Below are 26,637 nucleotides of genomic sequence, written 5' to 3' on the forward strand. Positions count from 1 at the left end.
TAAGCTGCCTTCTTCTACTTCGAGGTTTCTTCTCTTCTTTAATTTGGCGGACTAGACGCATCTTCGGCGTGTTGCTGCCCCCCACTGACGCTTCTCGCATCTTTGTCAATGTCAGTTGTCTGTTTCATCTTATAAAATCCGGTATTATGTAGATATTCCATCAGTTTCTTCATTTTGTTCCTGCTATCCAGATAAGTAGAGTACGTAGATTGAGGTTTCTGCAGGATCTACAAATGGATTCAAAATATACATATAAACACATCATCATCCACAAATAGAAACACGTATTTGAATGACTGCAAAGTGATGTGTCTGCACCTGCACCTGAGGGCCATATTCTATTTATATATTGTTTCATATTTGTTTTCAGAGTTTTGACTCTACTGTTTCACTGACCCAACTCAAGCTACATGCAGTATATTGTACCAAACTCCATTCAAAATTCTTATCATTTTAATGCTTTTTGGCTTCCAAAAACCAGCACACACCAGCATAAGTGGTCACCAGCATAACCAGCATAATGCATGCTGGTTAAACCAGCAAGACAAGCATGGGACTTATGCTGGTCTATGCTGGTTTTTCCAGCAGGGAGGGCATTCTCATTTTGGCACAGCTACGTCCCATCCACCCTGCGCTTAAATACTGACTATTCTTGGCCGGGACCAGTAACTTCCTGGAGTCTCTGCTGGTTGCCTGGCAACTGCTCCCAACCAAGCTGAACATGCAAACATGTTAAAAGTGTTTACAGGCAAGCACAGAATAGGTCTTTTTCATAGCAGACATTTTGACTTGTCATACAAGGAAACTATAGTAATAAAATATGGCTCGGTTACATTGAAGTGTCCAAGTCAGTCATGGCAGTGTGGCAGTTGATTTCTCGCCTCAAAACTTCTCATTAGTGGATTTAGTGATAAAATGGCATACGAAAATTGTAAAATATAAAACACTGGCTGGCGCACTCAGTGATGATGCAGTGAATGGTGACGATTCTCTCTGACCAATCTGTAGTCTGCTGTGTTTTCACGTCACCTTTTGGTATCGCCTCAGCTCGACTCAGCTTGCTTGAAACCTCGACAGAGGTGATACGAAGCTGGTACCATGCGGTGGAAAAGGGCTTGCCTAGTTTGTGACATTCATTAGAGCAGTTGAGCCTACCTTTTAATTAATTAATCAGTGGTGCTAACTTGACGAGCCCACAGCTCAGTCAAGAATAAACATGCCAAGCTTTTATCACCTTATCACATCAAAAAACTTCAATGAAGCTGACATCATGTTAAATTACGTTACAGTAAGTACAAGCAAAATAGTCTTTTCCTTCAGAAATCATTGCATTTCTGACCATTGTTTTGTCCTGTCTGCTCTGTCACCAGCCGCCACATATTCAACAAACACTGGAAGCTGACCCGGTGTCCACCTTCAGTGTGTTCATGTGGTCTGAAGTTGGATACGCTGGTCCAGTGGATAGCACTGTGGCCTCACAGCAATAAGTTCACAGGTTCAAACCCCGGTTGTGTGGAGTTTGCATGTTCTCCCCATGTCTGTGTGGGTTCTCTCCGGGTGCTCCGGTTTCCCCCACCATCAAAAATAAAGATCTGGGCGCTGTGTGTATGTGACAATAAAGTATGACTTTAATGTGGAATCAACATGAACGCTACTACAAAGATATGTTGGATTAGCATTATCAGAGCATATAAACAACACTCAGACATCTAGTTCACTCTACACGGACAGTAAACTAACTGTTATAACCTGTTACATATTGAATGTTTGCAAAATATGTATGTGCAATCCGTGATTTGCACAGCCTTTCTCTTATACTTCTTTATTTGATACGAATAATGTCCCATATACACTTTATTTCTCTTTTTTCAATAAATATTTAAGGAATAAAAAAAAGATTTTAATAATTCGACAAGACATGAATGCACCATCCGTCACTGCTCGCCTGTCTGCTCTGTGCTAAAGAATACGTGTGGTCCTCCATTTGTTCAAATTTCTCTTCTTACTTCTAATAAACCAGTCGACTACTACTATCTTACTACTACTACTACTACTGTTACTTCTTCTTTTTCTTTGTACACAGTCAACATCGTGACAAACGTAGTTTGTCCGTTTGGGCTACTGTAGAAACATGGTGGTGCAACATGTCTACTTCCATGTAAGAGGACCCGCGGTGTATATAGATAGAAAGAGCTTGTTCTAAGGTAATAAAGACATAACAGTTCATTATGTGAGGTCTTTATATACCACTGAAAACATAGTTATTTATAGTATTTTGTATATCTGTCATTTCTGAGCATTCTTTATTCCATCAAGGTACCATCTTAACTTTATTTTCTCAAGAGCTTTTCCCATCCCAATGCCCCATATATTATAGCTACATGTTTTCATTTGTTTTATCTATGTATCCTGCCATATCTATCCTACCAAAATGTGAATCACAACAATTGTTTCCAATCTGCTTTACCAAAATCCGATCTCATTATCCCATCTATCTGAACCACATTATTCGTATCAAACTTAACTGCAAATAAATAATGATCACTGTCATTACTAGCTAATGACAGTGATAAAATCAGAAATCTGCCCTGCTGCCCCAGCATGCAACAGCAAACAGGATAGCACTGGCCACCACAGACTCATAAAACATCCTCAGCATCGTCCTGCAGATGTTGAAGGACCTCAGCCTCCTCAGAAAATAGAGACGGCTTTGGCCCTTCCTGTAGAGGGCTTGAGTGTTCTTGGCCCAGTCCAGTTTATTGTCCATGTGCACTCCCAGGTATTTGTAATCCTCCACAATTCAATTCAATTCAATTCAATTTTATTTATATAGTGCCAAATCACAACAACAGTTATCTCACAGCGCTTTTCATAAAAGAGCAGGTCACGTTGATAAGATCTAGATATGTTATGACCAAAAGAGCCACCATTTAGCCAATGAATGCTGATGATGGTTTCAACTCTCAACGAGCGTGCATTGCTACTCAAAATAACTTTTTCCAGGATTAACAAATCTAGTCTTTTGATTCACCCCATATTTATACACCGATGGCAGAGACTGCCATGCAAGGTGCCAACTGCACCACAAAATGGATTAAACCGGGTGATTTTTATAGCTTCAGTAATGTCATTTATTTCCATAAATAGCCATAGCTAATTCATTTTCCCATCTGACAGAGCCAGGATGTTTCTTGGTTGTCATGGTTTTCAAGTATTTCTTCATGCCTTTTTCATAACTTATAGTTAGTTTTTTAAAACATACTGCATTACAACAATGACAAGGTGCGCACAAATGGGTGGCATGGTGGATAGCACTGTGGCCTCACAGCAAGAAGTTTGTGAGTTCAAACCCCGATCGTCCCTGCCTTTCTGTGTGTAGTTTGCATGTTCTCCCTGTGTCTGTGTGGGTTTCCTCTACCACCAAAAACATGTTAGGTTCTCCAGTCAATGCTATTGACCAGATGCTGGTAAAGATCTGGAGTTGGGCGCTTCACAGCGGCTGCCCACTGCTCCCTTGAGGGATGGATTAAATGCAGAGAATGAATTTCATATATCATATTGTGTGAAACCTTGTTTTCTAGAGCACAATGTTAGCTAGTCCATATATCATATAATACTGAGATAAACCCTTCTGTAATATCTGTAATTATCACAATAAAACCATTTTTTGCATATAAAAAATAAAAGCATTAAAAAATTATAAATATTTCAGCTTGTGAAGTTTAATTGTAAGGTCAGTGAGCGCCAGCTCAGTTGGCCGAGTTCAAAATTCCAGCTTACACAGAAGATTACTGAAAGACACTTAATATAAATACCAAATACTGATAAGATATCTATAATACCTCTTTAGTTTTATGTGGGCACAGCACAGGGGCCTGCTCATGGAAGTTGAAGTCAGTGTGACATGGTAGGAGGACCCCAACCAACCTGGCAACCAAAAGTTGTTCCTTTTAATGGCTTATTGTAACTGAAATGTTAAGCATTAGTAGGTTGGTTTATTAATTCATTAGTTCGCCTTATAAAATATTTAATACATGGTGTCTTCTTAGAAAGTGGTCCCTTTATTTTTTTGTTAAAGAAGGAAAGGCAACCCATCTTCCAGCCAAGAAAGGTGGAGGGTGGACTCGGACTCTTCCAGTGAAGAATACCCAGTAGCCTAATGCATAGGTGATACTGCATTTAGAAAGAACTAGACTTCTTGAAGGCACCAGCTTTGGAACTCTGAATTTACCAGGATCACTTAAAGGCAACACAATATTCGTGTGACAAGATTTTTTTCTTTCTCGAGCCAGAGAGAGAGAGCGAGAGAAAGAGGGAGGGAGAGACGTAGGCGTGACATCGGGCTGTCTGCTGTTATATCCGGGAGGAATGGACGTGTCTCAGTCTCTCTCAGTCTCCAGTCTAACGTGAACGGAGGAGAGGCGATGCTGCCGCTACTGATGCCCTGCGCTCCTTTGAATTCTTCTTCTTCTTCTCTTGTATTCTCCGACGTTACACTGCCCAGGCTGTACGGGGACTGACAGAACCCGCACACAGAAACACACACCCAGGAGGAATTACTCACATACCCGAGCCGGTCCCGGACCTCCATTGGCAAACATCAGCGGGTACGGGCCTGTTTATCTGATTTGTTCCATCACCTGTCTTTATTACAGCAGCTCCATCCACAAAAGAGCAGATGACAGGAGACGGCAGCTGGCCTGCTGTCTGCTTTACTGCTCTTCTATGGAGGTGATGGGGGTGAAAGTCACCTTTTTATTCGTGGATTGTTGACTTTATCACCTTTATTCAAGATGATGTGAATATTTATGAGGTAGGCCTACATTAATTTGTATGTGGTGTCAAACTGTTGGAAGTGAAGCGGATTTTGTTCTCGTTAGAGTCTGTGAGCCTTCTCATTATTTACCTCTACATCACTGCTGCCTCGGTGTCTGTGAGTGTGTGTGTGTGTGTGAGAGAGAGAGAGAGAGAGAGACAGGGAAATGTGTGTTTGTGCGTAAGGAGTGTGCGTGTTCGTGCTGATGTCCTCCCTGTATGTAGTATGTGTTGTCTGTGCGGTGGAATCCCCTGTGTACAAACCCAGCCTGCAGGCGCCTCAACAATGGCACAGTAGTCTACTGTTTATGTCGCCCCAAACTGATGTTTAATTGTCAACAAGAGGAAGAAACAATAGATTTCGCGTGGATGCTGATCCCCCCTCCCCCCCTCCCCCCCCTCCCCACCATTACCACCACCACCCATTTCAAGTGGAGCCTGTTTATGGCCAAATCCGATCAGGTTACTACATCATCATGCCTTAATAGAGAGTGGAAGAAATACGCATCCATCCACAAAGCATGGCCCTGGGAAAACGCAATCCCCTGCAATCCACAGACAGCAAGAATGATCAGAGGAGATAGAGGCCATGTTAGAATCATCCTGGACCAGAAATAAAGGCTTTCTGGCGCATTAACAGTTTGATTCAATTTCTCCCTGCTTAGGTGGTTCTAGGATGTTTTCAGGGGGAAAGCGTTTTGCTGGGATGTTTAAACTAAGTACAAGAAAATGCTCAAAATAGTTCACAACATAAAAAGTAGCAGCAGTGCTTTGATGTTATGATCCAACAATATTACAGTTTGCTGAGTAATGATTCATATTCGTAGCTTGCTGGGAAATGACAGTTTTAGGCATATGGGCCTAAACTATAGGCTAGATTAGAATATAGATGGCGGTGATACTGTTGTGATTAGGATCAGGCTGATGCTGGTTGCAGATATGTGAGGCCAAAATATGGAAAAGCAGATGGTACAGTCGGTGTAGTCCACCTCTGCATTAATGGATATGATGCAATTTATGGATTCTTAGTGATAATCTGATGCCAGTCTATAAAACAGTAACCCGTAAGGGATTTAATCTGACATGGTTGGAGGGAAATTACAGTTGTTAAGAATTAAAATTGAAGTTGTCACATTTTAATGTAGGCTACATGTACGAACCCAGAACAAAGTAACAGTCTTACTCTAAAGGCAGACATACAGATGTTGGATTAAAGAGCCCATGTAACTTTTGAAAGAAATAACACAGTCTTCCTCTTACAAATAAAGTCATTTTAATTTGCAATAAAACACCGCCTTGTATAATTTAATACACTCTGGGGGTTTGCTGCTACAGTCTTACTTGTTCTGGTATGGCCACTAGCTTATGATGGCTAATGTTAGCTAATGTTACCAAACTTTAGAGAGGTGTTGCTGTGTAGCTGACAGTAGGCTACTGACTGAGTTTGCTGACCTGACTATTCTCTGCATGTGCTACTGTTACAGCATAAATCTGCTGGGCTAATTTTATAGGTACCCTGTTGTCAACAGAAACAGCTTTAGTGTTTCTCACCAAAACACACCGTGTGTATTCTTAAGGATCTAACAAATATGTTGAAGGTATTTCCTTCCTCACAAAACATTTACGATGTAAATTTTTTATTTTATTATTTGAGAACCTCCTTTTTTTTTTTTTTTTTTTTTACATCTATAGGTTTCTAGGTAGCAATCATCTTTTCTGCCCTTGCTGGTGTTTGTTGGAGCATTTCCTCCTGTCGCCTGCCAAGTGTCGATCAGTGGAATAGTGCAAAACCACTTGCATTCTTGTGTATGTGCAGGTTATACAATAAAAGATTTCAACGACTCATCTTCTGATAAATTATTGTTTTTGAAGCCTAATAGCACGGCTACCACTTTTAGCCGTGCTATAATGATGGTAGTCAGGGATACCAGCAGCATCAGAATTTCTACTATTAGCCTACTAGAATTGTTATGTTAGTTGTAGTAACATTGGGTCACTAATACTAACTGTATTAGTAGTAGTACAGTGCGTCTGGATAGTGTTCACAGCACTTCACTGTTCCCACATTTTGTTATGTTTCAGTCTTATTCCAAAATGGATTAAATTCATTATTTTCCTAAAAATTCTACAATCAATACCCCATAATGACAACGTGAAAGAAGTTTGTTTGAAATCTTAAAAAAATAAAAAACAACAAAAGCAAAATTTTAATAAATTTGCAAAGATTTTAAACAAACTTCTTTCACTTTGTCATTATGGGGTATTGATTATAGAATTTTGAGTTTCATCCATTTTGGAATAAGGCCGTAACAAAATTTGGAATAATTGAAGCACTGTGAATACTTTCCGGATGCACTGTTCCTGTTGCAGTAGCAGAAGCTGGAGTAGTTATAAGGCTATAGCATTAGCACCAGTAGTAATATCACAGATACCAGTAGTTTGAGTAGTAATAATGTCAGCGATAATAACAGTACTACCAGTGCAGTAGCAGTAGCAGTTAATCTCAGTGATATTAACAGCAGTATAGTAGCACTTTTAGCTGACACTATACAAAGCGATACAGCTGCTATACATGTCAGAGGTCGCACACCTCTGGAGCAACTAGGGGTTAAGTGTCTTGCTCAGGGACACAATGGTAGATGTGTCACAGTGGGAATGGAACACTGGTCTCCTACTCCCAGGGCATGTGTCTTCAACAGTGCCATCATCACCCCAAGTAGCAGAGGTCGTAGTTGTAGCAGTTCTTGTAGCATTAGTGGCAATTAGTCAAATGAACATTTCATTAGTAATACTATTATTAGCAGCAGTAGTAGTAATAGCACGAATGATAGTTACAGTAGCATTGGTATCAACAGTAGCAATTGACTTGGTATTTATAAAACTAGTAGCATAAGAGGGTAACTAAGTATTTTTCAATCTGGAACTTATTTTCCCATGTTTTTGTGTCTTTGTGACTGACTTGGGCAATGTTTTTTAAATTGGTTCAGTATTGAGCGAGTTACCCTTTTAAGCAAGGGTAGGCAATGTTGGAGAAGCTAACAAGAGACAGCTAGATTTTGAAAGTATCAAAACGAAAAATCCCACCCCCTCCCTTCAGGCCTCCCTCCAAAGCCACTCTCCCAAAACAGGTAAGTGCATGCAGGCAGACCAGCCAATCATTTCATTCAGACCCAATGAAATAATTGTCTGGGCTTATTATTACAGGCCTGCGACAGCCAGAGATACCTGATTTTTAAATTGTGTTTCAGACTATTTGTTATATTGATTGCTGTCGGGATATAAAGATACAGCCTACCTACCTAAAAACCTACCTACCTATCTACCTCCCTAACTAGAAAGTAGTGGAAAACTGATCAGCTCTTTTGACCTTCATTGTGATTAAGCTGTTTCTAGAACAATTTTGCAACAGAGGAAACTCAAGTTGCTGACAGTATTCAGAAAAGAGAAGTGTGAGCGACTATTAAGCAAGACCACGCACTTTATGACCATTGTCAAGAAATGGTTTAGGACATGTCGAGACGGACAAAACATAATGTATAAGAAGTAGGCTACACCCTGATCATATAAAATATATTAGGATTTGTTGGTCTTGTTAGTTAGTTTTCCTTGCCTCTGTCTCCTAGTGCTTGCTCTTGGTGGGAACTGTTGGGCTTCTGTAAATAACATCACAGAGTACGGTCTAGACCTGCTCTTTTATGAAAAGCGCTGTGAGATAACTGTTGTTGTGATTTGGCGCTATATAAATAAAATTTAACTGAATTTAATTGAATAGTCGAATACGTGATGATCACAGTCTCCAAAAACCACAGCTTCAAACAACAGACGTTTTGTGTGTGTGTGTGTGTGTGTGTGTGTGTGTGTGTGTGTGTGTGGCAGCAAGGATGAGGTAACACAGTAGCAGCCCACCAGTCAGGTTCTTATGAAGCTCGAGGGGTCGAACAGAGAGGAGGTGAGCCTGCAATAACAGGAAGGGCAGATTTAAAATAACACAAAAATGGTTTGAGCTGCAGGTAAAATATTCTGAAGTGGTTCTTTGAGCTCTAGTTTCAACCCACTTCCATCCGAAGCCAAGTGGAAATGTTTTTCTAAGGGAAAAGAAGTTTGTTGAGGGTAAGAAGGCTCTATTAGGGATTGTCTTAAGTGCTAAGATTGTCAATCCAGTTGTTGAATCTAGAGGTGTATGGGGATACAATACTGGTGCTGACCTACTGTATACTGACTTTCTACAAAATACCTGCTATACTGCACCGTAGACCTAATTTACACCTGGTATTAACCTGCAACCTGTATGAAGGATGAAGACATCTAGATTTTTTGCATGCATACCTACAAAATTGTCCCAAGGTGATGCTGCTGCACAGGCTCTACTTATTTTTCCTTTGCAGAGAAAGGGCTCATCTGTAGGTTTTTGATGGACATCTTGAGACCGCAGGAAGAGGCAGAGTTAGGTGCCTTTCAGCTTGTTGTGTGGACTTTTCTAAAGATTGGAGCCATAGTCGAACATGGTGACATCGCTACAAAGAAGTCCAACAAGTCAAGAAACACGAGCAGTCAGACATCATCATCAGATGGGCTGTACATAAACCCCCAGATTAGAACACAATTAGAACACAAAGGTGAACAGTAAAATGATTACTCACACTGAGCATTGTAAACATCTATTTTCAGACCACTGTTTGGTCTGGGTCCTAGTTCCTCGTTTAAGTTTGACCTACTGTAGTGGTGTGCACAGTTTTCTAGTAGAATGAGGGATTATTAGTAGCACTTCAGGTGCCATCACAACCCGTCCCATCGTCTGAATGCTGGTGTTTTTTGCCCAATCAGACTTTGTTGTAGTGGTGTCCCTGTGTTTCCAGATGTCAGCAATAAACTTGGTGAGTGCAATGGTATTATAACTAATGCAATGATTGGTTTAACTACAAAAATAAGGCCCAAGTTACAATAAACCAAAAGTATCATTTTATAATTTCAGGAAACAAAACTTACATCAGGCTTATATTTAATATTTGCTCCTTGGTTTTGGGTTATGGCACCCAACATTATCCAGTTCACTTTCACTTCATTGTCCCTCAGGGAATGTGGGGATTTGGCACTAATGCTTGCTGTAACACTAGCAGCCAGTTAATTGTTATGCACGTGACTTGTGTTTTGGAATCACATAAAAAATGCTGACTCACTTCTGGTTATCAGAATTACAAACTGTGATGCTTGATGAAACAGCTCACAAGCTGTTGTCATATTATACGTTGCATAGCAACAAGCATGATGCAACGTGCCTCATGCCACTGAGCTTGTAGCCGATCTTTGAGTTAGAAGATCTCAGTTTCATTCCAAAAACCCAGATGTGACCTTCAGAGAGCCATGATGTGGGTAGTATGTTGGCTTTTCTGTCAGCTGTTTGTGTTTCTAGTTGACTGCCTTTTGAATTTCAGCGACTAGTGCTTAATGATGAGAGGAGAGAACAAAGGTGAGAGTCTTAAACATTCCCTTTCTCTTTCATCTCCACTCCTAGGTCAGGCCTGTTTGCAAACAGGACCATGTGAACTGGCCTTCTTTGATATTCAAATAGAGTGCTACAGGTGCTCTCTCTCTGTCTGTGTCTCTCGGCCTGAGCGTCTCCCATGATCATTCTTTCTTGCTCTTTTTCCCTCTTCTTTTCCCTTACTGCATCCCAGCAGGGCTATTTAGCAACAGTCAGGACTGCAGAAAACAAAGTTAATCACAGCATAGCAGCAGACAGACATGCATATCTCTAGCTTTATGCTATTTTACAACTATGCAGCTACATCAATCTCATTCACACGACATTTTTTGCCATTTTTTTATAGCTGTAGCTTGCTAGCTTGCTAGCCAGCTATGCAGGACAATGACATCCTGTTCTTATTCTATCCCTGCCAACAAAGTCTCTCATTGGTCAACATCAGACCTTAAATTGCTGAAAAATATCTGAGATGTGGGCAATTCAGAGGTCTGGAACTAGGTTAGATTTAACCTAGTGAAACTCTTCAAAATGTAGTAGGTGATTTTTAGAAAAAAACAAGCAAAACATTGAATAGAACCAAATATAGGCAGAAAGAGAAAAGTGAGCAAAATGGAAGGATGGAAGCTGGATTTGGTCGTGGGGGAGGGTAAAATAACTGTTCATAACTGGCTTGTAGGATTTGTACAGTATAAAGTGTTACATAATGTTGAGCAGACATGCTCTCCATCTCTGTCATGCTTTCAGATATGCAAACACACAACCAATCTATGTCTGGTTTGCTGTTTCAGACTGTTGTTACATTTTAATTCAATTTAATCAGACAATATTTCTCTATATTGTCTGTGAAAAGCTTTATTTAAACAAGTTGAAGAGGAGAACTAGTGTGATGAGTTTCACCATGAGGCCATAATTCATTGCATAGTTCATTTGTCAGTTGGAGTATATTTAGCTCTCCGTTCATTTGTTTCTGGAGGAGACAATTTGACTCTTCCTTTCTTTCTTTCTCTCTTTCATCTTTCTTCCTCTCCCACACACTCCACACACACTCGTCCTTCCCCTGCAGTAGGCAGTTACTGTAGAGAGAGTGCTGCGAGGGAAGGAGAGGGAAGCCAGAAAAATAAAGAGGACCACAAAATAAAAACAGAAGGGAGGGGGGAATGTTGAACTACAATATCAAAACCGATGATGGTATGATAGTATACACATTTTCATGTACAATATGCCTTCTTAAAAGGTACTGCCACCTGGAAAATGTGAAACCAGGATCAACAAATGGAATGCAAAAGTAGTCAACCCGTATGGTATTTAGCAACTGACTTAAAAAAAAAACTTGCTCATATTCCACACATTTTTCATTCGGAAGCACAGCTTGCATCATATCTATGATGAACATCTCTTCATGGATTAGATTATAAAAACATTTTAATAAAAGAAAATGGATAGTAAACACCCGGAAATCATGTGATAAGTTACAGTTCTTCAGCTGTCTATGTGTAGAATCATGTTCTTCCGTTGCATTTTATGTTGTGTTGGAAGCATTCCATTTTGTTTTGCTGTGTTACACACCGATGTCTCGTGATTTCCTCAGCAGTGGTGTGCTGCATTGTCATGTGTTTGTGTTCTGTGATGCATTGCTTTGTAGTGTGTTAGTCTATTGAGCAAGAGCGCATTATTGACATTATTTTAGCTTGACTATCTTATTGATCAGTATTCCCAAGAGATCCTGTAAATGTCGACTGACACATAATAAAAGATTGAGAGGTGTTACATAGTTTCTCCACCAGGGGTTTCCACTGAAGAATGCCCCGCTTACTACATATTTTGCCACTTTGGGGCAGCTGAACAAACTAAACACAATTTTAAAAAGCTTATTTGGTGAACATATCAGTAAACAGTTTCCTATTTACACATCCAGCAGTTATGAAGAAATATTATCATTTATTTTGGAGTTGTCTGCGTTTAGCTGCTAAATGCTCCACTATCCACTAACCAGCTAGTTGCTACCTTTGTCTGTCTGGTGCTTAGCCGGTGGTATGCATTATGTTTATCAGAGCCTTTTCTCTTAAAACAGCTGCCTGCTGCTGCTGCTGGGAACGAGGCTGATGAGAGCAGAGTTTAAAACAAAACCACTACGCTGAAGAAAAAGAAGTTCCTTTTGAGCTGTGTAAAGCACAACTTTCACAATACACATAGCCATTTGATCCATTGCTAATATAACAGAGTCTACTGCCTTGCTAGCAGCGCTATGAGGCTGTCCTTAGGCACTGCAGTGCTTCGAGCTAAAAGCTAATGTCAGCACGCAAACATGCTCTCAATGACAGTCAGTATGCTAATTCACACAGCGGTTTTGCAGGTGTTTGGTCTAAATTTTGAACCATGAATACATATGCAAAAATGTATGGCAATCCATGCCATAGTTGTTGCTCTATTTCAGTTTGTTTAGTGTTGTGTTATGACATATAGATAATGATGCAGTGTGTATTGTTACACTGGGTTGTGCGGGGTTATGTTGCATTATCTTGTATTGAATTGTATGCACAGCATGATTTGTTGTGTGATCCACTGCACGGTGACGTGTACTGCTGTGCTGTATTGTAATACTGTGATACAGCATGTAACGTTGTGTGGTTTTGGTTGGTTGTTTTTGCGTGGTTTAGAGGGCAGTGTTCTTTGCAGTGTGTTGTGTTGTGTAATACTGTGTGTGAGTGTGTCAGTTGCAGCAGAAGCAGTCGTTCTTACCACAGAGCCTCCAGCCACTCCACTCTGCTACTATGGACTGCATTCCCTTTATCTATTCTCTTTATTATTATCTCCTTCCTTTGTATTCCTTTCCTTCCTTTGTCAGACAGCTTTTCTTTGTTTCACTCCTCTCTCTCTCTGTCTCTCACTCTCTCTCTCTCTCTCCACCCCCAGGATGTGGCTGTGGGTTGATTAGAAAATGCGTGGCACAGAACAGGCAATCCATCACCCTGCCAAAGCCTGCGACTTCTGCGCATGCGATTGCTGACACACGAACACATACACACCCTCCACCTTGCTCTCCTCTTCCTCGTTTTCCCTCTTCATCATCCACACAGATACGTTCAAGCTTTGGTCTGTGTGTTTTTTTTTCCAGGAGGCCAGCGGCATCTCACATTTGCCCCGCCTTTCCTTTCTATCCTTCACCTCCCCTTGCCCTTCAAACCCACTCTTACTCCTCCTCCTCTGACTCCCACATCCCACTCCTTCTCCTCCTTCTCATCTACATCCACTCATCCACCCATGTCAGTCATGCCTCCTCTGCTTTTATTGATGGTCTCATGGTAATTCTGCTCAGTTAGATCATTTACAGTGCAGAGACTGACAAAGGTATAAAAGAAGGGGTGGGCGAAATATATGAAATATATTGTGAAATATTTATTTACCTCTCACATGATCAGACAGGAGGTTAATCATTTCTGCAATTTTAATCTTTATATTGACATCAATTGAAGAACCTTGAGCACTGGACTAAGACCAGACATTTGCAGGGCTGCTTGTTTAATACCTGTTATGATTGTTTTGTGTAGAATTAAATTTTTTTTCCATTTCAATTCCCCCTCCCAATAGGAGTTGGATCAACCAATAAGCTTGATGCTCTTGCATGCAGAGATATTTTACGTGTATCTTCGGAGAACCATGATTAAAGCCTTACAAAAAATCATCTGAATCAATACATACACTACCACAGTTTATAATCTGGATATAGAGTTGTGATTTTTAATGAGTTGCTGTTCATTTTCATCGCTGTATTTTTCCATTTTAAAGATTTTTCTTTAAATAGAAATACAAGAGTCTTGTGGATAATTTAACAATACTATAGGCAGTGTTAATAATTCGTAATTCAGTAACGCGTTACTGTAATAATATTATTTTTCTCAGTAACAAGAGGTGTAATGGTTTAATATTTCCAAAACAGTAATATTATTACAGTTACTAATCCAAGTAATGCTGCATTACTGGACGCACCATCCTTGATGTGAATGCGCTGCAGGTCAACAGTACCTTATGTTGTTCAAGTCAGCTGTCAAAAAGCTAAAGGAAGAATGGAGAAGGAGGGAGAGAGGTGTTCTTTCCACAGCTGGATCACCATGACTGTGTCAAAGTCTAAGATACAAAGCACATTGTCATCTGTTGTAAACTTTGTGCGACCAGCAAAAAAGCAGCACAGCAATGTGAAACTCCAGCCGCTACTGGCAGCGATGCATGCACTGTAAGGAGAGAGTGGCATTAATAAATGCAAGTGCAGAAAAACAGTAGTTCAAAAGTTGGGATTTACTTGGTTTATTTTTTTATTTCAGCCAGTGGCGTAGAAACTATATATGTTTTGTAAAAAAAAAAAAAAAAAAACATACTCCTTGCTGCTGTTATGAATATGATATTAGTTAAAAGTTGGGAGTAATCACCCAGTAATAAGTAAACTAATATTATTACTTTTTATTACAATTTCTGAGTAACGTAATCCAACACTGGGGTTATGGTTGTCAGTTTTAATTATTTAAACTTTGTTTGCTATCAGTTCAGTTGGCTATGCCCTAAGAATTACAACACCCAGGAGCCTTAGTCAACATTGCTTTTGAGAAAAGGCTCGTCAGGTGCATGAAAACTCACAAAACTTTGCACAAAATTTCACCGCAATGTATCATGTCCAAACCTAAAAAAAAGCCTTTAGGAGCAATGTCCTAAACCCACCTGGAAGTTGGCAGTAATGGTTGTTTTTGTTGATTTACTATAACAAACTCCTCCTACAGAATTAATCTGATCAACTTAAAATGTTCGCTGTGCCTATCTAAAGGCATTGACTATTAAAAAGTTGTGTTGTCAGTGAGATTTTGTCAAAGGGCGTGTCCGTAGAGTGGCGTCAAAATTTGGTGATTCACCATTAAATGGGAAGTTGTTATAACTTCAGTGTACATGCTTAAATCTGCACCCAACTTTACACGTTTGAGGACATTCCTGCTCTAAAGACATCCATAGTCCCATACCCACTGACATCAGGATGTGACCATTTAACGAAGCAGTCCCTGCGCCACATTTGAGCTAGATGCAATAACTTTTTGTGGAACACATGTCATCCCAGGACACAGAAAAATTCCTCTTGAAGCCATACCCTAAACCAAACAGAAAGTCGGCCATTTTGAATTTAAGGGTCAACATCAAATTTTTGCTGTGCAATCTAAAGGCACTGACGATGAAAAGTTGCAAATTTTCCCCGAAGGGTGTGCCCTTTACGTTACGCTGAAAATGAATGATTCACCATGAAACAGGACGTTGTAACTAGTGTTGTAGTACTCGAAACTGGTCTTGGTCTCGAGACCGGTCTTAAGACCACTTTTTGATGGTCTTATTCTCTTCTCGGAATTGACCGCATTTGTACTCGGTCTTGTCTCGATCCCAGACATTGAGGACTCTGGATTTTATTTCAAGACCAGTCAAGACCTTAACTTTGGGAATATCAATAAATTGCTTGTGCATTGTCTGATTTATTTGTAAACATCCTAACTTTGTTTGGATGTAAAACGTATTGCTTCAAATGCAGCCAATAACCCTAATTACAATGTGTTGTTACCGTTAACGACTGTGAAAAAGTGTTGCTTAAAGAGATGCTTACGTTGATTTCAGCTCTTAGTGTTTGTATGTGGGTGTTTTAATGGGAATGTGGATCTTACAGATCAGTTTGAGAAGTACCTATGATCTTGTTCCACATCTTATTGTGTGTCATGTAATTTGGGGAACTGGTCTTGGTCTTGACTCGGTCTCAGCCCCTAAACATCTTGTCTCGGTCTCGATAAACACATCTGTATAAAATTTTTCATGTTTGATAAGAGTCCCACCATGAACACATCTACAAGCCACCCACTGGCAACAGGAAGTGACTACTTCTACGCTGTGATAAACTACTAGCCGGTTGGCCACATCCACTTCAAAACTATCTTAGACAAGCTCTATGACACTGATGATGTTCTCTTTTGAAGCTTACAAGTTTTCATTTCACAGCGTGTCCATGGCGTGGCAGCAAAGTTCCATGCTTCACCATGAAACAGGAAATTGTCATCTTCACCGTACATGTTCAAATCAAACTTGCTTGATAATGGTTCCACCCTGAACACATCTACATGGCAATATTCAGTTATAGTCATAGACAATCACTGACAACAGGAAGTAAGCTCTGTGCAACAATATCACACTATTTAAAAGAAATTTTGACTTACCTTACCTCATTTATACCTTTTTTCTAGCCTCATTTTTTCAGGGAGATGCATTAATCTGATCCCCCGCATCAGTATCGGATGCCGATACTGACCAATCCCTGGTCTCATGTCACCGTACACAGAATTACCTCAATAAGCTTGATGCAGTGCATACAGATTTTAAATTTGGGAAAAAGAGGACACCTGTACCCGATCGGGAATTAGCGTTGGGAGAGAAAAAAGCTTTCCAATACAGACGAGTCATAGTGTAGCAACGGCTGAGAGCAGTCACCCTACTTGGATTAGAACACGGGCCTACAGGGTACTAAACATGTAACTTTGACCACAACACCAAAGAGCCAGGCTCATTGGTATGGCAGTCCCAGAGCATTCTCAACCGTAATGACGGTACTCCATCACAGTTGGTAACATATATTTTAGCATTTAGAGTTTAAGATACATTTCCCCACCATCAACAAGGCATTCCTTTTTTTATTTGTTTTCTATTGTCTATTTCTTCCTCTGGCTCTTATTCTGTTCCCTATCATCTCATTTGCTTCTGTCCATCCAGCCTCCCCTGAGTCCCCTCTGCTCCCACCTCTGCATTGCTCCCACCACTCAATATCCTGTAGCAACTGGGAGCCTGGGAAATGTAATGGCCACTGCCTGCCTGAATCTGCCTTCTGCCCATCTGTCATCTGATTATGAGGAGGCATTCTTTTCATCAGACCTTGTCAGTCATGTCTAAAAATGGCCGTGCAGTTCACTCGTTGGTAGTGTAGTCCGCAGGGGTTAGTTTTGTGTGGATAATGATGTAAAAGAACTGCTGACACATGAAAATCAAACAGGAAGGAAGAGGAAAGCGCCAAACTTGGGATAGTATTTTCAGTATTATTACATTCACATTTCCAGTATGATTATCTAATCTGCTCAAAGGGAGAACAAAGCATGTAGGACTTTGTCATGCTTTTGCTGCACTGTTCGCTTTCCATGGTGTAGGTGGTCTCGCCCACTTTTGATTAATAATAGGCTTGAGCATTTAGAACTGTGCGTAGAACCTGTGTGCAGAGACAGGGACTGAGCTTTGTTTGACTTGTGTAAATCCAATGTCAAAATATCCACAGTGACTCATGCTGATTGTGGTAGAAACGATCCCACTCTTTTTAGCATAACATTCATATTTTCTCTATTCTCTCGCCAGTTAATTAAATGCTTGTCATTGACATTTTGTTGGTGTAGTATGGATTTCTGTTATCAGAAAATTGAATGTTGAGTCCAATGTGTTTTAATGCCATGTCCTTAGTTTAATTTGACAAGACTGCAATCAAAAGCTTTGAAATTCCATTGTAATAAAGCTCTTGTACAAAGGAAAGTCAGTAATAGTGAACCTGCTTCCCCCCTGTGTTTGGAGCTTTGTTAAGAATCTCAGACACAACAGACAATTGTCAGTTGATGGTTATCTGGGTGTTAACTGTAAGAGCCTGTAAGGGGGACTTGCTCTTTTGTTTCCATCACTCCTTTATCACCCACCAGTAGTTACAAAGTGTAATTCATCACTATGAATAACATGGCGGGGCCCAACACATGCATCATAAAGTATTAACAGGGTTCATAGATGTAGGTATAAATTTATCTGCCTTTGTGGAAAAAGCTGGATCACTTGTGCCGATCCAATCTTATTAGAGTGGGCCAGCTGTTCAGTAAAGGCCCTGGATCAGCAAACAAAAAACACTTCAGTAACATACAGAGCATGACAATCGTCACAAACGTCATGAAACGTAATTATATCGTGATAATTATTGTTATTGTTTGATTGTCCAGCCCTTTCTCAGCCCTTTTACTTTGTGCAAAATTTTTCCAACACGAGAACAATGATAACAAGTCACCCAGATGAATGTGTAGCTTGGTGCTTTTTTATCTCCCGACAACTAAGCTGAGTGTGTCCTTCATGTCCAACCAGTGCCCACACAGGTGTGAGCTATAACCAAGGGACTTTCTCCACAGCTGGGTCCCTGGCGCTATGTTAATGAGACTGACTTCGCTGTGTCTGTTTTTCGGCAGCCCCTCGGTATTAAAGTCCTATTTAACTGTTCTGTAAATCACGCTTGTTCCGGCAACAGTTGATCCTCACCTTGTGACTTGTGTTGGTTCCTCTGGTACAGGTGCTAGAATGAACTGAGCCCTTTGCTCATATCTTCAAGATGTTCACTGACAGTTTTGTTATAGCACAAAACATCATCATGGTGAGGTGCAAAACATTAGTCTGAGGCCCTCCAAGACTTTCTTTATACACCTTTGAAAGGCTGCCAGAACATTTGGCAGACCAAATACCCAATCGTATAAACCCTGGGGTGTACTGAAAGATGTTTCTGGACTCTGCATTCCAAAACACTGGTGGTATATGCGCCTGTGATCTAGGAATATCAGGTGGAACCACTCAGACTGTCCAGTAAGTCTTATTTGCAGGGTAGTGGGTGTCAGTCTGTTACTGTCTTGAGCTCCCTACAATCGATACATGGCCTGAGAGTTCCATCCTTTTCCGGACACAGACTATTGGTGATGAGTAGGAAGATGTGGATATCTTGATCTTGATCTTGAAGGTTTAGGTGTGCTAACTCAACAGGAGGGTGCCGCTTCTCTCTCTGATGCAGGGACCTGTATGTTTACTTTAGGCTGTTCCTCATGCCTTTCATGCTTTACTTGATTTGTGCATAAACCAACACTGTTTTCTTGGCTCTCAGCTTTACCAGAACTTTAATGATTCAGCACCACGGGTCATCTTTCTGGCCATGACCTGACTGTGCATTTCACCTCACAAATTTCATCAGTTTAAATCGGTTAAATTTACTTTGTGTGCCTACTAGTCATTTTGACCCTAAAATATGTGAAAATAGGGCCCAGGTTTAAAAATACCGAAATTATCCTATCTTGAGGATTTTAAATCTGACACACAATAATCAGAATGCCTATACTCTTGAGCACATCATACTAATTGATTGACAGATCTCTCAAGGTATCTTTCTCAAATGACAAAGATGCCATTCATATGTGGTCCAAATCCAGATCGGATCTTTTTAATTGCGACCTGAGTCTGGACCATAGACTGTATATAAGAAATGGACGTAGTCATCGTGACGTCACCCGTTGGTTTGTGGACTGCTGTTTTGAAGCCTCAAGTTTGGCCGATAGGGTGCCGCCATGTTGAGTTTTTGCAACCAGGAAGTGCCCGGAAGTGACGATACGGCAGTGCTAACGGCCGTGTGCGGAGCTAGCTAGCTTGCTTAGCTAGGTGGAACTGTAATTCACGTTAACTGTCACTTTAACAGGGCTGATAATTTTGTCTAGCGAACAACAGTCTTAAAACTAAATGTACTCACCAGAGAAAGTGAACAGCCGACTCCTAATAAGCTTTTTCAATGGCGCTGGTTAAATTTACACAGTGCAGAGGGTACGAGTCACTCTAGCCTGACTGACAGGTTGCCAGGGTGCTGCGTGTGACGTCGTGATAGTCTTCTGCGCATGCGGGTCACTTTCAGGCAGCGGGTAATTCACACTGGAGTCTGATATGGGCCACAAAATCGGAATTGAGCATTAAGTCCTGCAGAGTGAACGTAGCTTTAGAGATGAACACACCTCAAGGCTTCAGAAGTGGTAAAACCTGGGGGTGATGTCATGTCTCATTTACCACAGTATGTTGTATTTAGTAATGCTGCTGCTGTAAATGACAGTTTACAGCTTTGACCAAAAAAAAAAAAACTAAACTTAATTACAATATTTATACATACACATGCATTCAGATGTTTATAATTCTGTAATTGACTTTTTGTTCTTCGATACATGATTTGCTGCTTACAATGTAATTCTGACATGTGTGTTTCTACATAGCCACTAAGTCACCGACCACCCATTCTCTCCACATTTATCATTCAACAAATTTCAGTCAGAGTGAATTGTGTACCTTGTATGTGATTTTCCACACTCCTTTTTCTCTCATCTCTGTATGTTAATAAGAGGAGTAATAAAGTCCTGGGACATGTGTACATTTTTATAGTGTTGGCTGTAATGTGGATCATACATATTAACATATACCGTAGTGTTTGTGGGGATGTGTCTGATTTACAGGGGACACATTTCTGATGTGACCACATACCAAATCTTGTTGTACTTCTAGCATCCAGTTTTTTATTGCGTGTTATTTTGATTGTCTAACTCTCTTTTTCTGAACCTGATCTTCCCCTCCCCAGCAGCGAGCCCCAGTTGTGGCCGGTGGGCATGGTTTTGGAGGGCAGCTCAGAGGCACTGTGTCCCCCCCCATCTCTGGAGCTGCGCCCATCCTGCAACAAGAGCCAGCCCTCGCCTCCTCTGGGCTCAAGCTCACAACCCCACGACGGAGTCTTCCCTGAGGACAAGGAGCCCGTCAAGTACGGCGAGCTCATCGTCTTAGGGTGAGATACTAACCATCTCTGCTGATGTACATTGTCTTTTTATGTCTGCAAGTGGTGAGTATGAGTTTGTGAGGTTCATGCATGTCTTCACTGGTCTACTTGGTTCCTTGTAACTGAGCCGTGACCGAGGACCAGGCTCAAGCTGGATCCAAATTAAATTCAGTCTGATCTGGTATAGTAGGGTCCCATTGTATTGCTGTGGGTCTCGGGTCTGTGTGTGTCCTTAGGTTCCTTTTGGAGTGAGTCTCTTTTTTTGGAAAATGTATTTTCCAAAGGTTCAATTTAGATCAGGTCCAAAGACCTCTAGTCTAGTGTGAGTGCGTAGATGCAAAAGAGCTGCACTCTCATTGAACTGCTGTAAACAGAGGTCCTGATGCATCAACTTGGTTCCCCAGACCCAACTCACAATCCAAGTTGAGCTGGGTCTGAGTTATATTCAATCTGATAGCGTTGGGTAAAATCATAATCAGGTGGTCTTTTTTTAAAATTAATGTAAATTTTTTAGATGAGAATCACTCCCGTTAAAGCCAAACAAAGAAACCAAACACTCAGCAGGCAAGGTTAAGCAAAATCAGACCAATGGCATCTTAACCCGTCATCTGAGATACAATTATTGTACAGTACAATAACAGAAGTACCTGTTACATTACAATACACTCATATAGCTGGCGCTTTTCCAAAGCAACTTACAATTGCTACAATTGGAGCAACTAGGGGTTAAGTGTCTTGCTCAGGGACACATTGGTGGATGTGTCGCACTGGGAATCGAACCCTGGTCTCCCTCACCAAAGGCATCTTATCCACTGCTCCATTGCTACCCCCATATTCCATTTATTAATTACTGATGGCCCAAGGTCAACATGTGTGTTTTGTGTCTGTCTTTACCGTAGACATGGATCCACCTAGTTCTTAGTATGCGAGACATGATGTGGGAGTCGAGTCAAGCCAAGCGTCATACTGTACACGCAGAGTGTAGGTAGTGAGGTTTAGCTGTTACCATACTGGGGTAGTGCATTATTTTGAATTTGAACTGAAATTACTTTTTGTTTCTCACTGATAGACTCAGCCAACTACCTGAGAAAGAATTCCCATCAGGTTTTGCAAAGTACTGGCTGGACATGTAGACTAGAAAGAGAAACATCCTCACATGCAAGAGTGCAGAAGTACATTCAAGTTTCTGTTTTATGCTAAAAAATACTGGCAGATTATGAGAGTAAGAGAGGGTTCATGTTCCATGGTGTCAGTAGCAATGAACATTATACTCCCGAAAAATTTTAAATCTGGAGAGATAAACACACCCTTTATAGGAATACTTTGACATTTTGGGAGATACACATTCACTTTCTTGCAGAGAGTTAGATAAGAGGATAGAAAACATCCACATCTGCCAATTAAATATAAGACACAGCCGGCATTGGGTTATTTTATATCAGCTTAAAGACAGGGGGATAGCTAATCTGGCTCTATTTGAAGGTAACAATATCCTCCTAGCACTCACTTATTAACAAGTTACATCTCATTGGAGTAAAAGCCGTTGTGGTTTTACAGATGCTGTTTCTTGGCCAGGATCAGTAACATTCTGTCTGGCTGCCTGGGAACCTCATGGTGATGACAAGACTCCAGTCAATGCACCCAACCACAATATGGTGACCTACTGCAATAACAATAAGAGTTTAACCCTCTGTCAAACAGCAACAGCAACCTTTTTCACACTTTTTGTACAGACTAAAGAAACAAGGTTAATTAGTGACCTTTGGATTTTGTACACTTTGTTACCTGTGGACAGAGCGAGGATAGCTGTTTCCTCCTGTTTCCAGTCTTTATGCTAAGCTAAGTTAACCATCTATCTTCTCATCTATCTCTTGGCATTAAAACATTATTTCCCAAAATGTCAAAATGTTCCTTTAAAGGTGTCGTGATTTCTTAGTTGTGACATCTTCAATATTAATGTGAAACTTTTTGTTTAATTTCTGTTTAAATGTAGTTTAAGAGGTGTTGATTTATTTTTTGAACTTTCAACAACACTGCTTCCAGTATTATGCTAAGCTTGGCTAAACACATCCGAACTTTAGCATCCTAACTGAGCTATTCTTTTAAGTAATCTAGAAACCTATGTAGTCTAAAAATGCTGGTAACTAGCCAAGTCAGATGGAATCTGATTGGTTACCAGGCACAGCAAACCAAAAGCTTACCTATTGATCCACACACTGATAGATGATGAGAATGGCCTGGTTTTCTGTCAATGTGATTACGGAGGGGGGCGGGTTATCTGCCACCAACATTTTACAACATCTATCCAATCATGGCTACCCTGTGGCCAGCAGAACATGACTTGAGAGAGCGTTGGTCATTACAAATGCAACATAATATGGAATAATCATGGCTGGTAATAATATTAAATCTGAAATTCACTTCTTTTCATATAGAGCAGGTCTAGATCATACTCTTTGTATCCAAAATAAAAAAATAAATCCAAGGCTTCAAGACTTCCTCAAAATTGTATATGACTAGTTTACAATATTCTTTATAGGTACTGATCTGTGTTCAGGAAATGAGCACTTGTTGACCTGACTGACAGGTTAAATATGGACAATGGGTTAAATACAGCAAAAAAGCCTTTGATACAGTAAATCACTCACTTTTATGGAATGAATTGGAGACTATTGAATGTAATAACCCAGTGGTTAGTTGGCTTAAAACTTACCTAAGTAATCGTATTTGGGGTGTAGATGTAAGTGGTACCAGATCCAGGACTGGTCACACATGGCATTCCACAGGGATCAATCTTTGGACCCTTACTCTTCTAAATTTATGTAAATTATATGAAATCTGTAGTTGACTGTGATCTCTTTCTGTATGTTGACAATTCTACCTTGTCAGCAATTTAATGTGTCTTTAGCATAGAAAACATTTGTCAAGAAATGTCCCAAATAAAGTGCACTGCACTAAATAGCTCAAACCAGCTTTCTTAATGTCACCTGCAATGGAGTAAAACGCAATACTTAGCCAAACCTATTTAGGTGCGTGGTACTCTGTGGTTCAAACAAAGCAGAATGCCCATTTAAAACAATCTTGCAGCAAGTCATGTATATAAATGCCTAAACGGCCAGGTACCAGACTATTTACAGGTGTTTGAGCGTACTGGAAACCAGCACAGATATGATAATAGGCATGGTCACATTTCTGTCAGAACTGAAAGATCCAGTGCTTTTGGATCTAAATCGTTTCAGTGTGTGGAGGTTCAGATTTTGATTTGATCACAAGATGATGGGAGATCCTCACAATCTATTACAGCTTTTATTTAATGAAATGGAATGAGGACAGATAGTGAATGAGTTTGGTACTTAAATATTTACAATTGGTGTAATGAGTAGTATTGTATCTACAGTGATTGAATCTATATGTCACAACTTTCACGTAAGGAAGTAACATAGCATTGGCACAGCAGTCTGTGTTGTTGACATGATATGAAACTGGCCAGGACTACTGTGGAAATAAGTGTTTTTATTCTATGTCATGTCTCAAGTTCATGCATAACACTTTTTTCAGTCGACTTGATTCAGTTGTACTGAACTTTTACTTAATTCGTGTCCTTCATCATTGCCAAACAATAAATACTTATCATCAACATGAGTCATAATTTTTCACCATCACTGACAGGTGTAGTGTTGAATAACAGCACCAACATATCTATCAAAGGCAAAGTGAACAAATGCATATATTATCAATTTAACCCAGTCATTATTATGATTAAGTATATTTTGTTCTTATGCTTCACAGGCACAATGGGTCACTGGCCAATGGGGACAAGGGCCGCAGAAGAAGCCGCCTGGCCCTCTATAAGAGACCTAAAGCCAATGGGGTCAAACCTGATGTTATCCACAATGTCTCAACCCCTCTGGTGTCAAAGGTGAGAAGCTCTGATCCTTTCAGTTTAGATTGTCATTCTTACTGAAGGGCTGTCAAGTGTTTCCCTGACCCAGGTAGAAGGAACTAGATTCTATATTCTAGGATACAATAAACAATTATTATAAAATACATCTGTAATGGGAGTGACCATTTCTTCTGTAACACTAACACATTAATTTAAAATCTCGGAAGGAAAAGTAACAGTAGCTGTAATCTTAACAAATTCAGTCATTTTCTTCCTACTCGAGTGCTGCTCTGTCTGCAAATGTGTTGACATGTTCTGTAATTGTAGATGCTGTTATAAAAATTTTCTCTCTAATGAATTATAAACATCGTGAACGTCATTTTTTGTTTGAAAATGGGTAAATTTAAAGATATTTTTTCGTGATTATATCTTTTTTCAAATGTATGATGAAGTATGAACATGGTTTTAGTTTATATTAAATTATGACCAAAAAAAATATGAATGATGTTCCCATCAGCCTTAACTGTTCTGTGTGTTTAGTTGCAATGTTGCCATGCCAACACAGTAAACTAAGATGATGAATATACTAACATTACCTGCTAAAGGTCAGCATTGTCATTGTGAGCATGTTAGCGTGCTGACAGCATTTGGGTTAAAACACTGCTGTGTCAAACTACAACTTCACAGAGCTGCTAGCATTGATATACAGTAGACTCATAGAAGTATTGTATTTTTCTGCAGTACAGGCTAAGGTGAACACTATGCTGGGTCACATAATGATGGTCCTCTATTTACTAAATTGTACTGTATGTTGCATTGTAAATATAATGTTTTGTAAATTTGCTTTGAATTATCCTGAAACTGTTACGTTAACATTAAATGATCTCTTTCCATCAAAACAATATGTCAGCTGATAAACTTAGCAGTCATTTTAAATAAGAGCCGGGGTTGATCCTTAGGAACAGGAAATGTCCTTTGGATTGTCCTTGGGGCTAGACCTTCAGCTCTCCTTGTCATGTGACCTGAATAATGTCTTTTCCATTGGCAGGCACTCAGCAACAAAAGCCAGCACAGCATCTCCTACACACTGTCACGGAGCCACTCAGTCATTGTGGAGTACACCCATGACACCAACACAGACATGTTTCAGGTCAGTGTGTGCACACACATGCACACAATATGCACATGTGCCATGCTAACTCAACATTTGCATGACCTACCGTAGAAAAAGGACAGTGGAACTCAAAAGAGGCTTGTTGACTGTAAAAATGTAAAAATGTCATTAAAAAGTACTACAAATAGACGAAAGAACCACACATTCAAACCAGGCTTCTCTTCTTCTTCTTCTTCGTTAACAGTATTACCAAATATTACCATAGTAAAATAGTAGTATTGTGTTATTATTTTGTTCTGGATGCATCAAGTCACTTTCACCCACATCACAAGCCTTTAAAAACAGCCTGAATTAAAAGTAGCTATATACAACCATGCCACAGTAGCCAACCTAATTTCATTAAGAAATCAATGTCTTAACCTTAATGTAGTAATACTGGCATTGTATGCATCAATAATCTGCGCTGTGCTTCCACTTGCTCATTCTCTCATTCTATGAAGCAGGTTTGAGGATGACAATCTCTTATGAAGCTCATTCCCAAACCTGTTCGAATTCATTTCATTATATAATTTATTGTCATTAAGTTGCTTAAGACTTTAAAGCAATAGTTGGACATTTTGTGAAATACAATAATTTTCTTTCTTGTTCAGAGTTAGATGAGAAGAAAGTCTGTAAAGTATATATTAATCTAAAGCCAG

General features: G+C 40.0%; 1 protein-coding gene across 2 annotated transcripts in view; it reads left to right on the top strand.

Moving 5' to 3' along the window:
• Window positions 1-4,340: 4,340 nt before the first annotated feature.
• The window catches only part of peli3 (pellino E3 ubiquitin protein ligase family member 3), a 33,892-nt gene continuing 11,595 nt past the window's right edge, over window positions 4,341-26,637 (top strand). The window contains exons 1-4 of one of the 2 annotated variants that reach the window (XM_038732673.1): window positions 4,341-4,607; window positions 20,751-20,951; window positions 24,732-24,861; window positions 25,874-25,975. In XM_038732673.1, the coding sequence (XP_038588601.1) occupies window positions 20,779-20,951; window positions 24,732-24,861; window positions 25,874-25,975 (405 nt within the window). In that variant the 5' untranslated portion in view covers window positions 4,341-4,607; window positions 20,751-20,778. The remainder of the gene's footprint in view (window positions 4,608-20,750; window positions 20,952-24,731; window positions 24,862-25,873; window positions 25,976-26,637) is intronic. The other variant, XM_038732674.1, reaches the window with a different exon arrangement.

Source organism: Micropterus salmoides, unplaced genomic scaffold (genome assembly GCF_014851395.1).
Source record: "Micropterus salmoides isolate LMB-PRFRI ecotype aquatic unplaced genomic scaffold, ASM1485139v1 Ms_hic_scaffold_2, whole genome shotgun sequence".
NCBI lineage: Eukaryota > Metazoa > Chordata > Actinopteri > Centrarchiformes > Centrarchidae > Micropterus > Micropterus salmoides.